Source organism: Phocoena sinus, chromosome 13, assembly GCF_008692025.1.
Source record: "Phocoena sinus isolate mPhoSin1 chromosome 13, mPhoSin1.pri, whole genome shotgun sequence".
NCBI lineage: Eukaryota > Metazoa > Chordata > Mammalia > Artiodactyla > Phocoenidae > Phocoena > Phocoena sinus.
The window spans coordinates 19,972,400-19,992,464 of NC_045775.1; the positions used below are offsets into that span (position 1 = coordinate 19,972,400).

At 38.6% G+C, this 20,065-nt stretch overlaps 1 protein-coding gene across 14 annotated transcripts in view; it reads right to left on the bottom strand.

Annotated features, from left to right (window-relative positions):
* The window catches only part of DTNB (dystrobrevin beta), a 248,412-nt gene that overhangs the window by 214,916 nt on the left and 13,431 nt on the right, over nt 1–20,065 (bottom strand). For all 14 annotated transcript variants that reach the window (XR_004352834.1, XR_004352832.1, XR_004352833.1 and 11 more), the window contains exon 2: nt 11,709–11,776. Coding sequence is in view for 10 of the 14 variants with exons in the window: in XM_032652769.1 (XP_032508660.1) it covers nt 11,709–11,775 (67 nt within the window). In the remaining 4 variants the exon portion in view is untranslated. The remainder of the gene's footprint in view (nt 1–11,708; nt 11,777–20,065) is intronic.

Below are 20,065 nucleotides of genomic sequence, written 5' to 3' on the forward strand. Positions count from 1 at the left end.
TCCCAGCACCATTTGTTCAAAATACTATTCTTTCTTCATTAAATGGTCTTGGTATCCTTGTGAAAAATCAAGTGACCACAGATGTATGGGTTTAATTTTTAACTTTCAATTCTATCCCACTGATTATATGTCTATTCTTATGCCAGTACCACACAATCTGGATCATTGTGGCTTTGTAGTTCTCAAATTCGGAAGTGTGAGTCTTCCAACTTTGTTCTCTTTTGAGACTGTTTTGGCTACTCTGGGTCGAATTTCCATATGAATTTTAGGATCAGCCCATCCATTTCTTCAAAAAAGCCAGTCTTTTTATGAGGACTGCAATGAGTTTGTGGATCAATTTAAGGAATAGTGACACCTTAATGATAAATCTTCTGATCCTTTAATACAGGATATCTTTCCATTTATTTAGTCTTCCTTAATTTCTTTCAACAGTGTTTTGTAGTTTTCAGAGTATAAGTTTTACACTTCTTTTGTTAAATTTATTCAGTCTGATTTTCTTTCACTCATTTAGTTTCTATATTACTATCTCAGCCTAAATATTTTAAATTGGAACCATTAAACATTAATTATTCAAAACCAAACCAATAATTTTAAGAAAGAATGCCAACACATGTCCAAGAACATTTAATAAATAACCTGTCATTAAATCACTACAGGTAATTTTAATGTCTAAACATTTATTTCTATGAAATATTTTAATGAGAAACACTGATAAAACGAATGTTAACAGCTAGGAAAGGAAAATTCCACCCCCATCTGATCAAACAGAAACATTACTAATCTGACTGATAAGACTTTTTGCAGGGTATTTATTAGGCAATGCTTGCTAGTGGAAAAGTAACTACAGAAAAAAGGTAGTGCACCTGGTATAACTCACTCTTTTCAGACTCCTTCTCCAGGGCAGAGTCAGATTTGTCACCACAAAAGATGAAATAGAGCAGATATCACACAAGTCCAAAGCTAACTAGTTTAGGAAAATAGGAAACTCCAAATGCTTCAGACCAGTTTGCCAGAAATCTCTACACTGAAGTTTCAGGAACTAGTCAAGAAGCAAGTATCACTCTGCTTCCCTTTGCCAGTCTGATCCTTGTGAAAATACATCACTCTAAATGTACTGAAGAAAATGTAGAGAGAGCAGAGGGATGTTACAGGATTCAGAAATTCTAAGAAGTCCTGGCCAGAGCATCATTTTTAAAAAATCTAATAGCAGTCCAAATCCAAACATAATTTCTAAAAGTTAAGATATAATTAATAACCTTAGAACTTTATTAAAATATTATTGTACCAACATTCAACCAAACTTCCCATATGTTTCCCTTCTTCTGAAGCAGCCATCTTCCCTAATTTATGTAAGGAGAATCCTCATACAGTGCCTAAGAATAGCCTTCATTTTTTTAATACTTCCCCTATGTAAATGTCACATTAATTTCCTGATCAGAAAATATGGTAGTTTGGCAAATACAAAATAGAAAAGCCCCCAGTGAAGAAACTGAAATGACTGGAATATCACTTTGGGAATTCTGAACTAGAAATGATTACTCTTCACTATCATTCATTTCAAGAATATTTCGTTGGGCTTCCCTGGTGGCACAGTGGTTGGGAGTCCGCCTGCCAATGCAGGGGACACGGGTTCATGACCCGGTCTGGGAGGATCCCACATGCCGCGGAGCGGCTGGGCCCGTGAGCCATGGCCACTGAGCCTGTGCGTCCGGAGCCTGTGCTCCGCAACGGGAGAGGCCACAGCAGTGAGAGGCCCGCGTATGGCAAAAAAAAAAAAAGAATATTTCATTAAAAGAAATACAATAAAATGTCATTTTTATACTAATGTCAGACAATGTTTCAAGCCCACCCAGAAATTACAGAGGTTTTCCCTGGTGATGCAGGGGTTAAGAATCCGCCCGCCAATGCAGGGGACACAGGTTCGAGCCCTGGTCTGGGAAGATCCCACATGCGGCGGAGCAACAAAGCCCGCGTGCCACAACTACTGAAGCGCGCGCACCTAGAGCCCATGCTCCACAACAAGAGAAGCCACTGCAATCAGAAGCCCGTGCACCACAACAAAGAATAGCCCCTGCCTGCAGCAACTACAGAAAGCCTGCGTGCAATGAGGACCCAACACGACCAGAAATTAATTAATTAATTAAATTTTAGAAAAGAAAAGAAATGATACAGAGAGCCCTAACTAAATATCCAGGCAGAACTCTGGCCCCAGTTAGAAAGCCCAGTGAAATTCGTGAACAGACAGGGAACCAATGGGACACTGAGTACCCAAGAGGTACAGGAGAAAGATAGGGAAAGGATAAGAAAGGATTAAGCCTTCTTTGCACTTTATGGCTCTCCTTATTCATGAGAATGGGATATGAATGTTCTATAGTATAACCAAATCCCAAGGAAAGCAAAGAGTCAAATGGAAGGGTTTTATTGTATCTGTTTGTATCAGAAGCTTATATCAAAACCTCCAGGGGAGGAAGCTGGAATCTTCATTCTTAACCAATGCCCCTAAAGAGTCTTATAATCAAGCTAGTTTTGGGAAACATAGGACTACCCAACTCAACTTAAAGGTCTAGCTCACGCACCTCTCACATTTTACCTCACACTCAACTCCAATCAGTCTGGACTACCTATAGTTACCCAAACATACCGGGTCCCGTCACCTCTGGGCCTTGGTAAGTGATAGTGCCCCAGCCCTTCCTTCACCACATTATTGGGCTGACTCAGCCAAGACATCACTTCCTCCCAGATTCCTTCCTGAACCCGCCTTGCGTCCCTCATCATGGCTCCTACTGTGCTATCATCCCTTGTTCCCACTTCCAGGAAAACAAAATCCGTGAAGGCAGAGACCATTTTACTGTTGTATTACTCATTACTGTATGTCCCAAAGTAGAACACAATAAAACTAGCACCTAAATATTTATTGAATGAATAAATAACTGAAAACTGGGAAGTTCTGGGTTGTCTGATATAAAAAAGGCTTTTCCCCAAAAACTTACAAAGTTATGTCAAAAGGATATACAACTGCAGACACTAGCAAGGAAAGGCTCATGGAGGGAGATGATAAAAGTAGTGGGGAAGCCAATTCCTTTTCCTGTGTAAACATGTTGATGCTTTTAACTTTCCTCAGGTAGGGCAGAGCACTCCAAACTGTGTTCCAGGAAGCCACAGGATTTGATGGACGTGCTCAGCAGACTAATGACAGGGATAAGGAAGTAAATGTACTTTGCTGAAAATCGAATCTCACTGGGGAGATGAGGAGGAAGGAAGGAGAAAGGGGAGAAGAGATTATAAATCTAATAAACGTAAGTACAGTAACATGTCTGAATTGTCTAAAAACTTTCACAAGCACTTCTAATTAGGAAAACAATTTTTTTTCAAAAAAAATATTAGTCTGAATAAGCAACAAATATGAACACGAATGACTTCCTCATTTTTTTCTTGGCAGTACACTTAAAAACCCTAGGGACCAAAGATGAAGCCAGAGGTCCCAGCAGAGAGGAAGGTACAGATAAAACCAAGATCACTGAAGGGTGACTCTCTCAGCGGGTCAACTAGGAAAAAAGTTTTAAAATCCCTCAAAAGGAAATGGCTGTGACACGTACCTGGCTCCACCAAGATCTGGATTTAAATTTTTGTAAATAATGGCAAACAAAGAAAGTGATAACCAAATAGGTTGGATAAAACAAAAATGGATTACACAAGATAAAAATAAAGTCTAATTTGTGGAGTTCAAAAGATAATACAAAAAAGAGCATATATTTCATAAAGGAGGTACTCAAACACATTCTAATAATATTCTTGTATTACGTTGAACAAAGTTATAAATATTGATATGATTTGGGCTTCATTTTTTTTTACATCTTTATTGGAGTATAATTGCTTTACAATGGTGTGTTAGTTTCTGCTTTATAACAAAGTGAATCAGTTATACATATACATATGTTCCCATATCTCTTCCTTCTTGCGTCTCCCTCCCTCCCACCCTCCCTATCCCACCCCTCTAGGTGGTCACAAAGCACAGAGCTGATCTCCCTGTGCTATGCGGCTGCTTCCCACTAGCTATCTATTTTACGTTTGGTAGTGTATATATGTCCATGCCACTCTCTCACTTTGTCACAGCTTACCCTTCCCCCTCCCCATATCCTCAAGTTCATTCTCTAGTAGATCTGTGTCTTTATTCCTGTCTTACTCCTAGGTTCTTCATGACGTTTTTCTTTTCTTAAATTCCATATATATGTGTTAGCATACGGTATTTGTCTTTCTCTTTCTGACTTACTTCAATCTGTATGACAGACTCTAGGTTTATCCACTTCATTACAAATAGCTCAATTTCATTTGTTTTTATGGCTGAGTAATATTCCATTGTATATATGTGCCACATCTTCTTTATCCATTCATCCAATGATGGACACTTAGGTTGTTTCCATCTCCTGGTTATTGTAAATAGAGCTGCAATGAACATTTTGGTACATGACTCTTTTTTTTTTTTTTTTTTTTTGCGGTACACGGGCCTCTCACTGTTGTGGCCTCTCCGGTTGCGGAGCACAGGCTCCGGACGCGCAGGCTCAGCGGTCATGGCTCACGGGCCCAGCCACTCCGCGGCATGTGTGATCTACCCGGACCGCAGCACGAACCCGTGTCCCCCGCATCGGCAGGCGGACTCTCAACCACTGCGCCACCAGGGAAGCCCCATGACTCTTTTTGAATTATGGTTTTCTCAGGGTACATGCCCAGTAGTGGGATTGCTGGGTCGTATGGTAGTTCTATTTGTAGTTTTTTAAGGAACCTCCATACTGTTCTCCATAGTGGCTGTACCAATTCACATTCCCACCAGCAGTGCAAGAGGGTTCCCTTTCCTCCACACCCTCTCCAGCATTTATTGTTTCTAGATTTTTTGATAATGGCCATTCTGACTGGTGTGAGATGATATCTCATTGTAGTTTTGATTTGCATTTCTCTAATGATTAATGATGCTGAGCATTCTTTCCTGTGTTTGTTGGCAGTCTGTATATCTTCTTTGGACAAACGTCTATGTAGGTCTTCTGCCCATTTTTGGATTGGGTTGTCTGTTTTTTTATTATTGAGCTGCATGTAAATTGTAAATTTTGGAGATTAATCCTTTGTCAGTTGCTTCATTTGCCAATATTTTCTCCCATTCTGAGGGTTGTCTTTTGGTCTTGTTTATGGTTTCCTTTGCTATGCAAAAGCTTTGAAGTTTCATTAGGTCCCATTTGTTTATTTTTGTTTTTATTTCCATTTCTCTAGGAGGGGGGTCAAAAAGTATCTTGCTGTGATTTATGTCATAGAGTGTTCTACCTATGTTTTCCTCTAAGAGTTTGACAGCTTCTGGCCTTACATTTAATCCATTTGGGCTTCATTTTAATTGATGTTAAAATTTCTGAAGTAATCACAAAAAGAACAGAAAGAGAACATACCACTCACAAGTAAGTAGAGGGAAAAAGTAGAATGGAGGGAAGCTCAATTCATCTAATAGAAGTCAAGAAAGCAGGGGAAAAAAAAAACAGAGAAAGGACAAAACTGAAGTACAAAATAAAATGGAAGAAATATGAAACATATCAGTATTCATAAAAAAGGTTAAACAGGGCTTCCCTGGTGGCACAGCGGTTGAGAGTCCGCCTGCCGATGCAGGGGACACGGGTTCGTGCCCCGGTCCGGGAAGATCCCACATGCCGCGGAGCAGCTGGGCCCGTGAGCCATGGCCGCTAAGCCTGTGTGTCCAGAGCCTGTGCTTCGCAATGGGAGAGGCCACAACAGTGAGAGGCCCGCGTACCGAAAAAAAAAAAGGTTAAACAAAATAAAGTCTTCAGTGAAAAAGCCAAAATTGTCACAATGGTTGTTTTGGTTATTTTTTAAAATAATCTAACTTATGCTGTTTACAAGAGATATATATATAACATAAGGATACAGGGGAAAAAATTAAAGAATAAATGGATATATACTGAAAAATCTGCAAACAACAAATGCTGGAGAGGGTGTGGAGAAAAGGGAACCCTCTTGCACTGTTGGTGGGAATGTAAATTGATACAGCCACTATGGAGAACAGTATGGAGGTTCCTTAAAAAACTACAACTAGAACTACCATACAACCCAGCAATCCCACTACTGGTCATATAACCTGAGAAAACCATAATTCAAAAAGAGTCATGTACCACAATGTTCATTGCAGCTCTATTTACAATAGCCAGGACATGGAAGCAACCTAAGTGTCCATCAACAGATGAACGGATAAAGAAGATGTGGCACATATATACAATGGAATATTACTCAGCCATAAAAACAAACGAAATTGAGTTATTTGTAGTGAGGTGGATGGACCTAGAGTCTGTCATACAGAGTGAAGTAAGTCAGAAAAAGAAAAAAAATACCGTATGCTAACACATATATATGGAATCTAAAATTAAAAAATTGTTCTGAAGAACCTCGGGGCAGGACAGGAATAAAGACTCAGACATAGAGAATGGACTTGAGGACAGGGGGAGGGGGAAGGGTAAGCTGGGACGAAGTGAGAGAGTGGCATGGACATATGTATACTACCAAATGTAAATTCGATAGCTAGTGGAAAGCAGCCGCATAGCACAGGGAGATCAGCTCAGTGCTTTGTGACCACCTAGAGGGATGGGATAGGGAGGGTGGGAGGGAGACGCAAGAGGGAGGAGATATGGGGATATATGTACACGTATAGGTGATTTACTTTGTTATACAGCAGAAACTAAGACACCATTGTAAAGCAATTATACTCCAATAAAGATGTTAACAGAATAAAAAATAAATTTAAAATAAAAAAGATATTTAGTGTACTAGGCATGCTAATCAAAAGAAAGCTGGTGGGCTTCCCTGGTGGCGCAGTGGTTGAGAGTCCGCCTGCCGATGCAGGGGACATGGGTTCGTGCCCCGGTCCGGGAAGATCCCACATGCCGCAGAGCGGCTAGGCCCGTGAGCCATGGCCGCTGAGCCTGCGCGTCCGGAGCCTGTGCTCCGCAACGGGAGAGGCTACAACAGTGAGAGGCTGGCGTACTGCAAAAAAAAAAAAAAAAAAAAAAAAAAGAAAGCTGGTATAGATATATTAATATACAACAAAACAAACTTTGAAGCAAAAAAGCATTACTAGAAAAAAAAAGTTTACCTATATAATAATAAAAGATTCAATTTCCCAGGTAGATAGAACATTTTAATATATATGCATCTAAGAACAAAAGCTTCAAAACACAGAACTACAGGGGGGAAATTTTAAATCCATGATCAAAGCAGAGATTTTTAACATCTTCCAGTAATTAAGATCAAGCAGTCAAATCAGAAAAGACAAAAAGATTTTAGTAAAACATAATGAGCTTGATCTAGATAACACAGAAATCATACACATGATTTTCAAGCACTCATGGAATATTTAGAAAAACATATAAATATCAACAAATACAAAGATTCTAGAACATCCCTCACTCCCTGACCCATAATCCCATTAAGCTAAATATCTTTATTATTAAAACAGACATTCATTTACGAATTTAAAAGGATACTTCTCATTAATCTACAACAGAAATTAGAAAACACAGAGATCTGATAATGAAAATAGTATATATCAGAACACATGTAATACAAAAATAGAAAATCACAGAAAAGTATATTCTTCAATGCTTACATAAGAAAGAAAAAAGTCTGAAAATAAATGGCCTATATTAGAAAAAGAAAAATACAACTGCCTAAAGTAGAAAGAAGAAAATAATAAACCACGTAATAGCATGAAATAATGACATAGAAAACAAAGATACATAGAGAGGACCAATAAAGCCAAAGTTCCTTGAGAAGACCAATAAAAGTGACAAAATTCTGGAAAAGGAAAAATTCTGGAATCTCTGAGCATGGAGGCCTGGCATCAAGTATTTTGTAGACTCATCTAGAAAGTTTTTACTTTAGCACCAGAGTCGAGAGATTATCACCCTTTGTTTTTCTTAGTAATGCTACATCATGTAAAAATCGTAAACTATCAAATTATTTGTACATAATTTATTCTACTCCTCCTTTAATAAATATTTATTGAATTGCTGGGGCTACCATGATAAATACATGTGATTCTTACTTTCATGGTGCTTATAGAGTCCAGAAGATAAAATATTAAGCAAAGAAAGAACAAACTGATTTCATCACTGTTCAAAATAGGAAATTAAAACATACTGTCTAAAAATAGAAAGGCTTAAGAATACTACTGAAAGGCACAACAGTAAAGGTAACACAAGATAAAAAACACAAGCTATCTATCTAAACTATTAAATTCCTATGACCGCTTTCATGCTACAACAGCAGAGTTGAGTAGCTATGACAGAGAACTCATCATATGGCCTGCAAATCCTAAAATATTTACTTTCTGGCTCTTTAAGAAAAAGACTGCTGGCCCCAGAACTATGTATGTTAAGGAGAAATACATTATATGTCACTGTATCATCTCAAGAGAAGCAGAAAACAACTGATAAAATTCTATACTCATTCGTGATTTAAAGAAAATAACAGTAGTAACTCTTGGTAAATTAGGACAAAAAAGTAGATCTTTCACCTGATGAAGGGTACAAAACCTACAACAAATATCATTTTAATAGTGAAATATTACATCCATTCCCATTCAAGTCAAAAACAAGACAAGAATGTCTGCTATCTTCCCAACTCTTAAATACAATATCTGAGGTCCTAACCAGTACAGTAGGTCATGAAAAAGAGGTATAGGGATTGCAAAAATAAGAGTCAAAATGGCCTTTCTTTAAAAATAATGCAGTTCCATAGAATGTACACCACCAAGAATGAACCCTAATGTAAACCATAGACTTTGAGTGATTATGATGTGTCAATGTAGGTCCATCAGTTGTAATGGACGTGCCACTCTGGTGTGGGTGCTAATAGTGGGGGAGACCATGCATGTGCCAGGGCAGGGGGTATATATGAGATAGCTCTGTTTCTTCCTCTTTCATTTGGCTATGAACCTAAAACTACTCTAAAAAAATAAAGTCTTTTTAAAAAATGATGTACATGTAGTTACCTACCTAAGCAGAAGTCTAAACTAACCATTAAGACTAATGAAAGAGTGGAGAAAGATCATTGGATTCAAAACTGACATACTAAAATCAACCCAATACCTAGATGATAGGGCCAAGTCATAAGGCTGGCAAATGGTGATTTCTGCATCCTCAGAAAGTAATTATAACGCAGATTTGGGGTGATGTTGGAAATGAGAGTGGGGCTTCCCACAGCAGATACCACTGCCACCAATACAATACCTCCTGTGAAGAAATAGAGGAGGCTCAAGAAGCCATACCCACCAAACATCTCCCAGACTGTTCATATCCTTGAGTTTGTTACAGAGAATGGTAATTTATATGAAGTTAGTGTGTCAGTGATAACATTCACTAAGTTGTAAACCCAATTCTTTGCAGAATACCCAATTTCTACTTCAAATATCTACCCCAGTCATGCTCTCTCACATGCCCATGTGAGTGCACCCCAGGTAATTCTTAGTATGAGGAATTATTATTTATTTGGTTTCCATTTTTGTCAGTTTCCCTTTTAAAATGTAAGTGGTATGAGTGAAGTCAGGGACTGTGTTTTGTTCTCCCCTATAAACCTAGCACCTAGAATGGTGCCCGGAATGTAACAGATTCTCAGTAAATGTGTTAAAAATTAAATGAAAAGATGGTCCTTTTGCTGAGTCTGGAAGGGTAGGCAGGAACAACAAGCCAGATGAAGGTGAAGGCAACCCCATAAGCAACAGCACAGGAATATGGAAAACACGATCTATCTTGGGGAAAGCCAGTTCAGAACTGCTGGAAAATGACACACAAGGCATGTGATGGAAACTGGGAACCAAGAAAAAGAGTCCAGAAGGGCCTCATCTGGCACACTGCAGAGCTTGGGCTTTCTCAGGACCGTGATGACGAGCCCTGAAGGGATTTAAGAAGGAAGTAACCTAGAAGAAATCTGGGTTCAATCTGGCAGCATCAGAGATCACCGATTTGAGAGTGCCAAGACTGAAGGAAAGGATCAGAAACCGACTGTTTTAGTTTAGAAAAGTAACAAGGATAAAAATATTAATAATAAACACAGCTTAATGCCACTGAACTGCATATTTATAAATGGTTAAAATAAATATGATTTATGTATATTTTACCGCAATAAAAAAAAAGAGGAATTAAAAAAAAAACACAGCTAGCCACATTAAATAACTACTTATCTGGGAAAGGAATGTGCTAAGTGCTTTAGTCACATTATCTCATTTAATCTTCATGATAGTTCTATTAAGGAGGTACAATTCCCATTTTATGGATGAAGAAACTGTAGCACAGAGAGAGAAGGTAACTTGCCCAAGGTTATACAGCCAGGAAGTGAGGGAGCCTAGATCCAAACCCAGGCAGTCTGACTGCAGAGCCTGGATTCAACACCATCAAGGTATGAGGAACAGATTCAAGACTCACTTTTGAGGGAACACCCAGCTGCACTGTGCCATTTCCTTGGAGGTGAAAGGTGAGGTGGAGAGAAGTGACTCCAAGCCGTCTGGCTTAGATGACTAGCAGTTAGGGACTCAGAGCTACAAAAGTCCTTAAAGGTCACCCAGACCGACTGCCTAACCAATGCCAAAAATTTCCTTTCCTCCTTTAACGAACAGTTATCTAGGCTATGCTTGGCAGGACAACGTAGGTCTGAGTTGAGTCAAACTCTGCCTCCCATTACTAAGACTCTAAAGACTTAAAATAGCTTGATAGTTGGAAGGGTCTTCTGAGACTTGATCTGCTGATTTTCACTCTGTGGTAGGTAGAATTCTAGAATTCTGCAACTACCTCAGGGGCCAACTCAAGCTGACTCCTACTTCCCCCACCCCCCCACCCCACCCCCACCACCCCCACCCCCTGCTTCAGCCAAGCAGAATGAATTTTATGACACTCATGTTGAAGGTCCTTGTAAGGAGCACAGTGCTTTTAAAAGGTTTCACAATCATTGGTACAACTAATAACCTTATTTCCTGGCTAAGGAATTTGAGGTCCACCAAGTGTGAATGCACTGGTCAAGGTCACACAGACAAGCAATCGCAAAACAAAACAATCCTTCAAATACTGGGAACTGCCCTACTCTTCCTGGCCATCTTTTTCTTTGTTTGAGTTTCATATAAGAAACATATAAGAATATAGGAATATATGAGAATAAATAAGAATACATCAATGTAAGAATTTTTTAACAGAAGATTTCAAAGGGTATATAGTAAAGTAATATACCAAAGTACACATTGCTGCTTTTACTTTTTCCTACAGCTCTAAGTGTTTCCTAACACTTAGTCCTCGCTACCTTAGAATCTTTAACTAGTGTAAGGTAATTTACACAATATAATGTGTTAATTACTTATCACCACCTGCAATCTCATGGTAACAGTGGAGTTACAGCAAGAAGTCTAAATTGACTGGCATGCCTTAAACTCACAGATATTTTAGGTAACATTTCTGCCTTTTTATTTATGACCTTGAAGAAAGCAATTCAAGTCAATTCAATTAAAATATATGCTCTGGCTTGGTGTCCTCCAACTGCACGATTCTTTAACTCCCATTCTTCCCTTTCTAAAGCTTGTAACATAAAACTTATGATTAATGCTATGACTTGATCAGGGGAAAAAAAAAAAAAACATTCCCACACATACAAACAGGATTCCAGAAGCACTCAGGACTCACGCATTTCTATGAACAGCTGCCTCTTCTCTGCCATGGTCTTCCGCTTGTTCCCACTTTCCTCAATCATCCTAGAGACAAAGAAGGATACAATAAACCAATGTGTAATTTGACAATTCCACCAAGTGCTTATCAGTCTGTTGTGAAGAGGTACAAGAAACCAAGCTGTGTATGCATACATTAAAAGGATATCAGTAAAAATAAAGTAGAAGCTCGATACAGAAAAAAACAAACTGCTGTTCCTTTATTTGATAGCTTCTAAAATATTATAAACTCAATACTTAAATGAGCTCATACACTTGCTTCCTGTGCTGAAAATATGGGGCCATGTCTTATTTCTAACTTTATTTTCTCTGCAGAGTCCTGGATTAGTTGAGACATTTTCCCCATATTCCTACTGCTTTACATAGATAAACATGTTACTAAAGATAATTTAGATAATAATTATAATGAAAGGCTATAATAAAGAACATCAGGATAATTAGCTTATACATAAAAGGTATAAATAGAATCTTTTATTTTTATATTAAAAAGTATTAAACAAAAAAGGTATTCATCCACAAACTCAAAGAACTCCTAAATGTAAGTTTTTAATCACATGACTTTGGCTATGCCAGTCACTTTGTTTAAGAAAAAACTCTTTCCATGCATTATCTCATTTAATCCTCCCAATAACTCTGGGTGCTGGCATTATTATTATCCCCATTTTACAGATTAGGAAACAGATGCCTAGAAAAGAACACTAACTTGCTAAAGGACACACAACTCAGAAGCGGTAGAGTAAAATCCCAACCCTTTCATTAAACTTCTTTCATAATTTTTGCCTCCAGATGCATATTTTCAAATCTCTATGCTTAAAAAGCTAGAACACAATAGCCCATTGCATGGACCCTACTGATGCAAAATCTGTGACATCTCAGCCAAACTTCGCCTTACTCTATGAAGAAAAAAATATCTAAACAAATAGCATAAGCTAAATATCCCTAAGAAGATTAAACTGCTGTAAATCATGGAGTGATTTATATAACATTGTCGAATACGTTAGAATCACGAATTAAATGGTGACTACACAAATTACATATCTATTAAAGCAAAGTGCCTGCTGAAAGTTTAGTTATAAATATATCCTAAAGAAAATTTAAAATGTAAATATATTCCTTACCATTCTGCAATTAATATTTTGATCATTAAAACTATCCCTTTCCGAGCTTCCCTGGTGGCACAGTGGTTGAGAGTCCGCCTGCCGATGCAGGGGACACGGGTTCGTGCCCCAGTCTGGGAAGATCCCACATGCCGCGGAGCGGCTGGGCCCGTGAGCCATGGCCGCTGAGCCTGCGCGTCCGGAGCCTGTGCTCCGCAACGGGAGGGGGCACGAAAGTGAGAGGCCCGTGTACCACAAAAAAAAAAAAAAAAAAAAAACTATCCCTTTCCTAGATCACTGAAATGTTACCAAATAGGCTTCAATGTACGTGATGGTTACCTAACAATTTGCCCCCAAGAGGAAACAGTTTTAAACGGAAAGAAAGTAAGCCAAAGAAAAAGCAACCAGAAACAGCAAACATCTAATGAAATCTAGGTCCTAGAGAAAAAAACAAGAGTTGGTACCAGGAGCCTATAATTATAATGAAACGAAGATATTCAAAAGCCTCCTCCCTGTCCCCAAACTTGGTTTCCCACTGGGTAATACAAATTTTAAATGCTAAACACAGGGTAAAACAGAGAATCATAATGTCCTTTATAATATATATCATTTATTATATACTTCTTCTACTTTTGCTATTTCTTTAAATCACTTTTTCTCAAAGTAGAACTATGAATTCCTGGAGATCCCTAAGTTTTTCATTACAGTTTTCTAAATTTTGTCTTTATTTCCAGATTAATCTTTAAAAAAATTAATATAAACATATTTTAGATCATCTGGATGACCACGAAACTACAAGTACTGCCGATGCCACTTCAGAGCCCACATCTGCATGTGTGATTACTGTGGCATTGGAAGCAAGAGAGCACGTAAAGCAGGCGTCAGCAAGCTAGAGAAACTATAGTACCTGGACCAGATCTGACCTGCCACCTGTTTTTGCAAATAAAGTTTTACTGGGACACAGCCAAACCTATTCATTTATGTATTGTCTAAGGATGCTCTCATGCTACAATGGCAGAGTCGAGTGTTTTCAACAGAGAGCATCTGGCATGCAACGTCTAAAATAATTACCATCTGGTCCTTTAAGTAAAAGCATGCCAACCCAACCTAAAGCAATAGTAATTAATATTGCATTACTACACGTCTGGCTTTCCCATGGTGCCTGATAAGAAATCCTTTATTAGCTACTTCTTATCTGTCTAACTTCTCCACTCTTCTACCAGTATTTCCTAGGATCTAAAAAAAAAAAAATTTTTTTTAAATTTGCATTTGAGCCCTTATAGAGCACCTGCTTCTAGGGTAACCCAAAATAAGACAGATTTGATCCTGTAAAACAGACCTTCAAGCTGAATTCTGTAAGTGGATCACTCGCCAACAGATGACAAGGATCCCCGTGCTGGCAGTAAGTAGCTTGGTGAGAACCCCTGGTGTGCTGCTGCATGGATAGTACTATGGACTCATGAAGTGGTGGAGCTAGTAAGGGACACAGGTAGAAGAAGATAATTGGCTTCTACAATAGCTTTAGCATTTGAGAGAGACAGGAGGACTGGAAATTTTAAAGACAATTAAATGGTTGAGCTTTTGTTAAGTAGGACGGATGCACAGAAGAAAGAAAATGTCAAGGCTTAAATCAGCCAAGTACCAACTCAGAGCATGCTGTGAGAGCCAGGGACCTCCATGGCAGCACTTTTTAAGGAACCCTCAGCTCCCACAACTTGAGAGCAGATTGTGCTAAAAATCAGGCTCAAATTCTGTTTATGAAAGTAGGCAGCTTAACAAGGAAGACTGAATTCATAGTCCAGCCAAGATTCCCCTGAACCCTATAGGCCTGAAGAAGTGGCTCTGCTCTTGCTACAAGGGCAGTCTCCTCTGCCTAAAGACTATGCAAAGTTCTCATCTGAGATGCATGCCTAGAAAGATGCTGACCCTCCTCAGGATCTGTTTCTACCTCCCTCACTGCTTCTATGCTAATAACTAGGGGCAAGTCTTACATCATCAGAAAGGGAAGGTACTGTCCCTGCTTTGGATGGAAAAGGGCTGATTCATCAAAACAGCTGCTGGACCTGATGATATGCACTAACAGGAACTGGAAGAACATACCTGGGAATGGACCTTGAGAATGCTGAACTTGAGCCAAGTGTAAAGTAAGACAAAGTTTGTTGACATGGCGGTACTCAACCCACGACCCAGGATTTAATGTTCTGAAAAGGACACCTGGCGCCAGTCCTAATATGCCGCTAGACTGGCTCATTTAAGCTGGGCATGCGGGTTTTGGTGGCCTAGAGAAAATGAACTGGAGATGCTAGAACTGCAGAGCAAGTATTAAGGAAACAGTTAATAGGGTGTTCCCCTTCCCCATATCTCCTGGCCTTTACTGAATCCTTCTATACTGACTGACAGCATCTGCATTTTGTTTGTTTGTTTGTCTGTTTAAACAGAGAAACGAGGCTTCCTCTGACCTCTGAAGTCCATTTTGTTCCTTGCATGTCAGGCCTGAAATGCTATAAATTTACCACTCCCTAGAAACAGTCTCAACCAATGATTGATTTAGTTGGTATATACTCTACCTACCTTGCCCCCTAAAAGGGTATAAATCTGAGGACATGTTTTACACAGGCTCCTAGAGTTCCCCAGTGGGAATAAGCTTCTGTCACCCACAGTGGTAACTTGCTTGATAACAAAACCCTTATCTGCTAACTTCCCTTCCCCATCTCACCTCCCGGTCCCCTGCTGATGTTTGCAGGGATAACCTCCAAAACAAAATACTTGCACGCAAATCCTTGTCTAAGAGTCAGCTTCTGATAGAACTCAAACTAAAATATTAAGTCTTTTCATTTCAACCAAGCATATAGTTCAGATTTCATAAAATCCAAATGTATGGGGTACACATAAATTAAGATTACTATAAATGATTTCCCCAGGCCTTAGCCTGACTCCATTCCAGTGCTCCATGGATACTCATACCTCCATCTTTGTAATTATGATTTTAACAGTCCACACTCAACAAAGATCTGACCCTACTACCACATCTGATTACGTCCTTGTCTTCCTGATATAACTTTAAAGATCAACAGTTACATGAATGTAAACACATGTCTCTTCTTCCTTCCACTTGGACTCCTGGCACTTTGCCTTTTCTGAGCCTCATAATCTAGAAGTAACCAACACCTCCTTATCGTTCACTTCACATACTAAACTCTGATTTCAAACACTGCCATTTCCTTCCTCATAATCACTCTCACATCCACCCTTTTTTCCCATTTCAACTGCCAAAAATCTTTGTCCACATGAATGTACAAATAAAATTCTCTGATGCCATGATCTCAGGACTCTGCAACCCCTTCTTCCTGTGGTTCATCCTGTGAAATCTACTAGGTACATTTATTCAAACGTGTTTGATCTTCACAGGATCCTGATCACCCTACTTAGGGGCTTCATTCCACCCAATTAAAAATAATCAGAACACAAAGTGAAATAAGTCAGACAGAGAAAAGACAAATACTATGTAATCTCACTCATATGTGGAATCTAATAATACCAAAAAAAGTCAAACTCATCATAGAAGCAGAGTAGATTGGCAGCTGCCAGGGGCTGGGGGGTGGGAGAAATGGGGAAATAGAAGGCATACAAACTTTCAGTTACAAGATGAATAAATCCTGGGGATCAAATGCACAGCATGGTGACTGTAGTTGATAATACTCTACTGTATATCTGAAATTTGCTAAGAGAGTAGATCTTAAACCACCACCACCACACACAAAAAAGAATGAGCTAATTAACTTAATTGCAGTAATCACTGCACAATGTATACATTTATCAAATTATGTTGTACACTTTAAACATATACAATTTTATTTGTCATTATAGCTCAAAAAAGGTGGGGGAAAACTTTAACAATATATTTGAACACCTTTCCATGTCACTGAATACTCTTCAAAACCACAATTTTGAATGACAGAATGGAATTTTATCACGATCATTCATCCAAGCCTTGACTGTTGACAATTATTTCCAACTATCTACTTCTGCGAACAATGCAACAGTTAACATCTTTAAAGTAAAATTTAAAAAACGAAGAAGAACCAGAGTACAGCTTTAGTCTACAAAATGAAAGAAGACGAGAGTCCTAGCTATGAGAATGTAAGCAAAGTTTCTTCCATCTGAAAGGAGCTGAAACTGTTAGGTTCCTAGAAAAGATTATTTAATGACCCAAGCCCAAGGCCAAACTGAAAAAAATGCACGATTCGTGAAAGGAAAAATTGATAAGCTGCATCTTATCAAAATTAACTGCTCTGCAAAAGATACTATGAACAAAATGAAAAGACAAGCCCCAGAGTGAAAGAAATATTTTCAAAACACATATCTGATGAAGAACTTGTATTCAAATTATGAAAAGAACTCTTAAAACTCAACAAGAAAACCAGCCCAATTTTAAAATGATCAGGGCTTCCCTGGTGGTGCAGTGGTTAAGAATCCGCCTGCCAATGCAGGGGACACAGATTTGAGCCCTGGTGCGGGAAGATCCCACATGCCGCGGAGCAACTAAGCCAGTGCTCTAGAGCCCTCAAGCCACAATTACTCAGCCCGAGTGCCACAACTACTGAAGCCCGCGCACCTAGAGCCCGTGCTCCGCAACAAGAGAAGCCACCACAGTGAGAAGCCCATGCACCGCAACAAGGAGTAGCCCCCGCTAGCCGCAACTAGAGAAAGCCCATGCGCAGCAACGAAGACCCAACACAGCCAAAAAATAAATAAATAAATTTAATGATCAAAAGATCTGAACAGACACCTTACCGAAGAAATTATACGGATGGTAAGCATATGAAAAGAGGTTCAACTGCATTTGTCATTAGGAAATTACAAAGTAAAACAACGAGATACCACTATACACCTATTGGAACGGCTAAAATCCAAAAAGCTGTCAATAGCAAATGATGACAAGAATGTAGAGCAACAGGAACTCTCATCCATTGCTAGTGGGAATGCACAGACAGCCTGGTTGGAAAACGGTTTTGCAGTCTCTTACAAAACTAATCATAGTCTTACCATACAATTCAGTAATTGCACTAGGTATTTAACCAACTAAGTGGAAAATGTATATTCACACAAAACTTGCACCCAAATGTTTATACCAGCTTTATTCACAACTGCCAAATACTGAAAGCAACCAAGATGCCCTTCAGTAGGTGAATAAAGAAACTACTACTTTCATAAATGGAATATTATTCAGCAGTAATAAATAAGCTATCAAAAAAAATAATAAGCTATCAAGCCATGAAAAAACTTGAAGCTTAAATGCGTATTGCTAAGTGAAAAAAGCCAGTCTGAAAAGGCTACATACTATACGATTCCAATTTTATGACTTTCTAGAAAAAACAAAACAATACAAATGGTAAAATAATCAGTGGTTGCCAGAGATTTGGGAAGAAGGGAAGAGAAATGAATAGGTGAAGCACAGGGGAAGTTTTCGGGTGATAAAACTTCCGCATGATACTGTAATGGTGGACACTGACACTACACATTTGTGAAAACCAAAAGAAAATTACAACACAGAGTGAACCTTAATGTATGTAAAAAAAATTTTTTTAATCCTTTAGGGGATCAAAGAACCCCAGAACGAAATGGAGAATATAACAAAACAATCTAACTGTATTACAAATGTATGGAACAGCCTCACTGAACAGGGTGGGGGGAAAGTATAGTAACCTAAGTAACGCTGGAAGTGAACAGAGTCTGTTAAAACTAAAGGCAAAATAAAATATATATAAGTACTGTACTCTGGTTTCCCACAGGTTATGGGTTAAGAATTCTAATACCGCTATGCATGTATGCATAACTGCACAATTAAGTAAACAGATGGCAGATGGTGAAGTGTGAGGTTACAGATAAGCAAGGTGAGAAGCTATAATGATCCAGGTGGTAATGGAATGGATTACAATTGGAGACATCAGTATACATTCGTGGTGTACTCGATATAGATATATGGATAGTTACATATAAAAGCATTTGTAGGTATGTGTATATGCATTAGTATACACATATACATGTCCTTGCTCTGTCAACTGAGAGGGCCTAGAAACAAAAGTATCCCAAAGCACTCAGCACACTTAGTGGCCAAATTTTTGTTTATAATACCATTCTTCAATAAAAGGAACTAGGGCTCCTCCGAGACATGCCTGAGGCAAGAAATATACACAATGAGCCTGGAGCATCTTGTAGTACAGAAAGTAAAGAAGTCCTGGGAGGAACAAAACCATATGATAGGGGTATACCAAATGGGCACAGAGGCTAACTGAAAAAGCTCCCAATGGCCAAAGTTGGAAAAATTTCAGCAACAAAATAAAGTAGTATTAAATATCCTTAAGTTGATACTGATACATGAGAATGAAGAATCGACAAATATCCTGTACAGAAAAATTCCAAATAATTGACATGGAGACTCTGCCCTGAAGAAGGTGGAGCATAACTCCTCCCTCCTTAAGTGAGAGCTGCACACAGTGACTTCCTTCCAAAGAGGTGAAGGGGGAGGGGCAAATAACTTGACAGTGGAGAAACCTGATAAACACGACCTCATCAGCTAGGTGATCAAGTACAACACCAACAGTGATAAATTATGCTGACAGTATGGACCCTTGACACGATGTGATGAAAATGGCATTTTACCTCTGTGGTCTTCCCCTCCAAAACCTATAAACCCAGTCTAATCATGAGGAAAACATCAGGCAAATCTCAATTGAGGGAAAATTTACAAAATACCTGACCAATACTCCTCAGAAGTGTCAAGTTTCATCAAAAACTTGACCAGAAAAAGCCAAGAAACCGACAAACCCAAGAGAAGTCTAAGGAGATGACAACTAAATGTAATGTGGTATCCTAGATGGGATTCTGGAACAGAAAAAGGCCATTAGGTAAACGCTAAGGAAATCTGAAGAAAGTATGGATTTTAGTTAATAATGATGTATCATCACTGGTTCATTAACTGCAAGAAATGAACCATACTAATGTAAGATGCTAATAACAGAGGGAACAGGGTGTAGGATACATATAGAAACTATTATTGTTCAATTTTTCAGTAAATCTAAAACTGTTCTAAAAAAGTAAAGTTCATTTTTTTAAAGACAGTACAATTACATATTTCTTCTCCTTTATTCTCTTAACTGACTTAAAAAACAATTGCTTTTTAATACAATATAGATAAAACAATATCTATAAAATTGTA